The following is a 6,323-nucleotide window of genomic DNA, read 5'->3' on the forward strand; positions in this document are numbered from 1 at the left end:
GCCTGCAGACTGAAGGGTCCCAGGTTCAATTCTGGTCAAGGGCACGTGCCTGGGTTTCGGGCTCGGTTCCCAGTGGGGGGCGTGCAGTAGGTAGCCGATCAATGATTCTCTCTCATATTGATGTTTCTATCTCTTTCTGCCTCTTTCTTCCTCTCTGAAATCAATAAAAAATACATATATATTTTAAAAAGAATATATTTATTTGGTAGAAAAGAATATTGAAGAACAGCTGCTTAGGAGACACCTTGGTGGCACTGCTTGTGTCATTGGGAGTCGTTGCCCCTGCCACTACCCTCAGTCCATGAGGAAGACGCTCACCGCTGTCTCCTGCGTGCTGTCAGGCGCTGCCCAGAGTCCTGGTGGCATCCGTAATTTTGCAAATGATGCTACATTTGAAATTAAGAAGCGTGACCTTCACCGGCTGGAAGAGGGCCCTCCTGTCACCACAGTGCTCACCAGGGAGGATGGGCTCAGATACTACAGGATGATGCAGACTGTTTGCTAATTGGAGTTAAAGGCAGATCAGCTGTATAACCAGAAAATTATTCATGTTTTCTGTCACTTGTGTGATGGTCAGGAAGCTTGTTGTGTGGGCATGGAAACTGGCATAAATCCCACAGACCATCTGATCACAGTCTATCGGGCTCATGGCTTTACCTTTACTCGTGGGCTTTCTGTACAAGAAATTCTCACAGAGCTTACAGGATGAAGAGGAGGCTGTGCAAAAGGAAAAGGAGGGTCAATGCATACGTATGCCAAGAATTTCTGTGGGGGCAATGGCATCGTTGGAGCTCAGGTGCCCCTGGGAGCTGGCAATGCTCTGGCCTGCAAGTATAATGGAAAAGATGAGGTCTGTTTGACTTTGTATCATGATGGCGCTGCTAACCAGGGTCAGATATTTAAAGCTTACAATATGGCAGCGATGTGGAAATTACCTTGTATTTTCATCTGTGAAAATAACTGCTATGGGATGGGAACGTCTGTTGAGAGAGCAGCAGCCAGCACCTATTACTGTAAGAGAGGCTGTGCCGAGCCAGCTCAGCCAAGGGTTCGAAAGCCTGAGTGAGGGCGGTGAAGGGATGAAGAAATGACAGACAAAGAGAATAAGCTGAGTCTAGGTGGATCTTCCTGTGCCTGGCTGAGGCCACAGAGAGAGATCCAGATGGCAAGCTGAGCCTTTATTTTATAACCAGAGGTAAACAAGGTAGTGGTCACCATAGTTACAATGTTCTTGTGAGTTTCACTTGTTTTGGCAGCACTTGCTGCACCTCCCACAGCCCATTAGCTACCCAGGAAGGATCTAGGACAGTGATGGTGAACCTTTTGAGCTTGGCATGTCAGCATTTTGAAAAACCCTAACTTAACTCTGGTGCCGTGTCACATATAGAAATTTTTTTGATATTTGCAACCATAGTAAAACAAATTGCATGCAGTTTATATAGTATTACATTAAAGGTGATGTTCGATTTGTATAGGTCTAAGTAGGTAACAGACTTTGCTTAACCTTCCTTCAGGTTATTTCCTTAAAGTAGTTCTATTTGATCTAGTTTGTACACTATTTTAAGAAGTACTTTTTAGTTAGTGAAAGGAAAAACAGTTCCTTTATGCCTGTTTAATTCTGCCACCTTATTGTTGGGGGGTAGGGGCTCATTCCCCTGTCTCTTGGCCCAACCCCACAGCTAACAACAGCGTACTTTAATGCACACACATGCCTATAGGACAACATTTACTATAACCAGGCAGTGGGTAGAAGAACAGTTCCAGTTTTAAATAGGACTATTGCACAATCATTTCAAAGGTGAAATAACTTAAAGTGCAATTAACCAGTTACTATTAACTTAGAACCTAAAATAGTGATTCCCAGGCTTTTTGTTAAACACCCACTGTTTTATCTTTGCAGCAAATGCTATAGAGGATGTGCTGATTTTTTTCACTGAAGTAAATTAAAATTCATTTTCAAGAATCCAATAATAATAATAATAATAATAAAGAACAGCTGCAGGTGCGGATTCCTGGGTTTAACATGGAGGCCTTCACGACAACTTTGCAGCATCACAGAGATGAAGTGCTGGTGACATATTTGGCATGCTGCTCACGTTTACCGATTTTTTGGCTTTTAAAGAAATGTTTCTGGACTACAGAGCAGAAAAAGAAGGCCGGGGACTGAACTTAAGCAGTGGTTTAGTGGTGACGTTGATACTGGAACCGGTGAGCAGGCATTCTTCCCAGGGTCGTGTCTCACGGAATCGAAGAATGAAGCCGAGGACCAGAGGAGTTCAAACAAGGCAGGAATTTATCCTAAGCGAACACAGGCTCCCTGCCTGACCCAAATGGGCCGACCCCGAAGCATCTGTCCTTCCCCTAATATCTGCTAAAGGCCGGCTCTTTGTCTATCTGTGCGGCTCTCTGAGTGGTTCCTGGCCTTTTTGCAACGTTTTATTTTGCACTTGCAAGAAAAACATCCTTGTTTCAAAACGCCCTGTTTTTCTGCTAAACATTTTGTGGTTTCAGCTAGCTCCATGATTCCTCCTTCTCCACCCCTTACCCGTCTGCCCAATTCTGCTTTAACTCCTTTCAACGTAACTGTGCAAATCGTTCTCTCTGCCTGCTTCCCAGAACAACCTGTGGCACGAGGCCCCCCTCCAGCAATGAGATTGTCCCAGACATCAGCCCAGTGCACCGGGAGAGCTTCAGGTAGCGATGGAAGGATAGATCTTGGGGAGACCAGCTTTGTTCTGCAACTCTGTTAATGTCAAGTACTGATGGGCCAAGAAAAAAAATTGTGTGACCCTCCTGGGATCCGTTTCTTCAGAAAACCCTTGTGTTCAGTAACCCTACTCCTCCTCCCTCGGTGGACATCCTCCCTTGAGTCGGCTCCTCTGGACAAATCTACATCCAGCATTCTACCTGGGGGGCCTTCCCTAGTTAGTACACGTGTTGATGAGTTGCACCAATGGGGTTTTTACTGTTGGGGAGCATTTATGGAGGGTGTTCCTCAAGCCAGCTGCCTGCCTTGACATTTCTGGAGCTCCTATTGTCACAGCGAGTCTTGGCTGTAGGAATCGACCGAGATGTCCTTTACCTAAAAGCTACCTGTCCAAGTCAATTCCTAGTCTCGCATTTGCAGTCCCTGTATGGCTGTCTTCTGCTGGTCCGATATAGTCCCCCTATTTCTAGGACTCTCTTTTAAGCATTTTTGAAAAAACTATTTTTATAGATAAATGCTCAGACTGACCTAGTGGATATAATCTTGGAAGTTCCACGATTACCCACTTCAAGATCAAAGTATTATTGAAGTATGGTAGCAACCATCAGGTAGAAACTGTAGTTTAACTCTAACCCTGTTGTTTGGCTTAACAATAGAAAGGTTACTTTGATTTTCTAAATTGTATAGGTCATCCCATTCGATTGAATGCCTTATTGATTGTAATGTGACTATCCCATTGATTGTGATCTTACTGGTTTTAGAAAGCAAATTCCTCTGTACCTGGGAACCAGGACAGCACAATTATCCCAAGACCTGAGGGTTCCAGATAATGTTTCCCTGTCAACTCAGTGGCCCCAAGACCCGAGTGCTCTAAATAATGTGTTTCTGTCAACTCAGTGGTCCCAAGACCCGAGGGCTCTAGATAATGTGTCAACTCAGAGGTCCAAAGACCCAAAACTATAAACAATCTTTGTAGATAACTAATCAGCTCAATCTCGCTTCTGTAACTGCTTTGTGCAAACCAGGGTCCTCATTCCAAACCCTGGGATGCAATCAATACCTTTGTGATTTTTGCCTATATAAGTATGGTTTTGCCACCATCTTACTACTATGAGATTTGGGAATGGCCCCTCATAGTCCCGGATTGCAATAAATGTGACTTAATTCGACTTCTTGAGGCGTCCTTCTGTGATTCGCGGGGTACATTACAACATTATATGCCGTGTGCTTTTTAGTTGTTCGTGCTGGTGAAACAGAATTTTTGGACTGGAACACATGGTGTTCCCCTGGGCAGATTGGTTCCCGGGTTCTTTGTCCGTGGGAATCGAAGAATGAATCCACGGACAGAAGGTGGCATAGCAAAGGTGGAGATTTATTGAGGAACAAGTACAGACTCCACGTGGGGAGGGGGAGAGAGTCCCACTGAGTTCCTTTTCCCTATAGCTTATAAAGGTTGTAGATCTTCGTGCCTTAATATCCCCTCTAATTGGTCACTATTCCCTTAGTCTGGTTACTATAGTAACTTCTGAGCTCAAAAGTCGAACTTCACGTGGGACATGTGAGGTTTTCCTCCCCTCCTTCCTTTTATTTTGTAAATATAGACCTTTTGCTGTTCCCAGCTCCCTCATTCTATGGAAGTGTACCTGTTGCAGCTTTTCAGCTCCCTATTCTACGGAAATATACCTTCCGCTGCTCTGCAGCCCCGTGCTTTTCCATGGTCCTCTTAATTTCTAAAATTTCCTAAACCTGTCTCTTTCATCCCTAAAAATTCCTGTTTCACTGGGAAAGCAGAAATGCTTTCTGTGGGTGCTCCAGTGAGTGTGTGCTTACGCTCGAAGTAAAATCTCCTTTTCTTATAGCATGTTGAGTGTGCAGGTTTGCTTACATTTTTTCTGTATAGCTCGGTTGGTTAGGGTATCTGTCGGGATAGAGGGTCTGCAATGCCCTCTTCTTGTCAAAATCTTCCTGCCAAGACAGACTTCTGGTCTAGCTCAGCAGGAGCAGGAGGGAGCGGACAGCTTTCCTGCGCACGGCTGCTTTGAGTTAGTACATTGGCTTCGCGCTGTGTGTGATAGACCAGAAAACGTGGCTGTCACATCTCGAGAAGGAGAAAACAGTTCCATTCCCAGTGTGTACCTTAGATTTTTAAAGTAAAAATAAGAATCCGTATGACTTTTCACGTGACCGTTCTGGTTTTAAAGGATGAGCTATATATAGGCTGTGTGTTTTCTGTACTCATGTGGCACTTTAATTAAATACTTTTACCGTGAGTAAAATTTGAGGTGTTTTGCAAGAAAAAAATTAGAAGCAAGTTACAGAATAATACATAAACTATGAAGCCATTTATCTAAAGTTCAACACAAGTAAGGGAGAATTGTGGCCAGCCGCTCTACTACAGACATAGAAGGCCCATCACTGATGCTCTGCCTACTGGGAAACCCGGCCTCCCTGAGACTTTTTTATGTTTGTCAAGAAACAGGTCATTTGGCTGAAAGTCCCAAAGGGACTTTATCCCCTGGAAAAGGTAAACGTCCCATGGGTTAGGAGCTGGACTCCAATTCCTAGCTTTTTCCAAGGAGGGTGTCAGTAGGGAGGAAGGGGTGAGAGGAACTGATATGACTGGCCAGGGACAAAAAAGACTAAGGCCGATCACCCACCTAAAGAATGAAGTCCTGGCTCTGCTACCAATTTCCTTGTGTGACCTCATTTCTGACAGTTTGGTGCAAGAGAAAGAACATGAGCTTTGGGATCTGCTACTTAGCAGCTGTGTGACTTGGAACTATTTACTTAGGTTTTCTAACATTTAATTCCCTCGTTTGTCAAAGGGAGATACTGATCCACACACAGAGCTGTTGTAAAGAGGCGAGACAGGGATTTTAAACATTTACTGACTGCATTTCTCTTTGCTTTCATCAATTTTGAACCTTAGTTGCCCCACCCATAAAATGGAAGCATTAGATATCTTTTTTAAGAGAAATGGGAAATACAGAACTTTTAAATGAAATATCCAAATCCTGACCTGTTGGAAATAAAAAAAACTGTAAAGACTTTTTTTTTAAAACTAATTTTTAAATGTGAAAGTTACTGGGTTGTGGGGTGAGGGTTATGATGTGAGAGAGAACCCTTACTATATAATTCAGGCAAATCAGTTTACTTCCCAGAACTTCGATTAGCCCATCCGTAAAACGGACCCACCTTTGTGTAGATAAAAAAGAGATTAACAAACTCATACAGACAACACCAGGGAGGGTAGTGGGGGCAGGAAGTGGATAAAGGCGATCAAATATACGGAGCCCGAAGGAGACTAGACTTTGGGCGGCGATATTTTACCTCAGTACATTTAATTTTTAAAAAGAGCTCAGGTGTGTGAAACGCGTAGCATACATAACACCAGCGCACAGTAGGCACAGCACACAGCACGGGGCCGCGGTAGCCTTTTTTTTTTTTTTTTTTGTGGGAGTAGATTGGAAAGCATGTATCCAAGGAGCCAGCTATCCCCGAGTCCAGGAGACCGGAAAAGCGTCGCTGGCGAAGGAGAAAAGACGGCAAAGGGGGAGAAACAGGAAAAGGGAAGAGGCGGGGAGGCAACAGGGCCCGCCCTCCAGGCGGGGCGCCA

At 44.3% G+C, this 6,323-nt stretch overlaps 1 protein-coding gene across 1 annotated transcript in view; it reads left to right on the top strand.

Annotated features, from left to right (window-relative positions):
- Positions 1–281: 281 nt before the first annotated feature.
- The window catches only part of LOC102263280 (pyruvate dehydrogenase E1 component subunit alpha, somatic form, mitochondrial-like), a 21,928-nt gene continuing 15,886 nt past the window's right edge, over positions 282–6,323 (top strand). The window contains 2 exon segments of the mRNA XM_014529782.1: positions 282–1,032; positions 2,617–2,694. Of these exon segments, the coding sequence (XP_014385268.1) occupies positions 302–1,032; positions 2,617–2,694 (809 nt within the window). The 5' untranslated portion in view covers positions 282–301.

The sequence above is a fragment of the Myotis brandtii genome, unplaced genomic scaffold, assembly GCF_000412655.1.
Source record: "Myotis brandtii unplaced genomic scaffold, ASM41265v1 scaffold698, whole genome shotgun sequence".
Classification (NCBI taxonomy): Eukaryota; Metazoa; Chordata; class Mammalia; order Chiroptera; family Vespertilionidae; genus Myotis; species Myotis brandtii.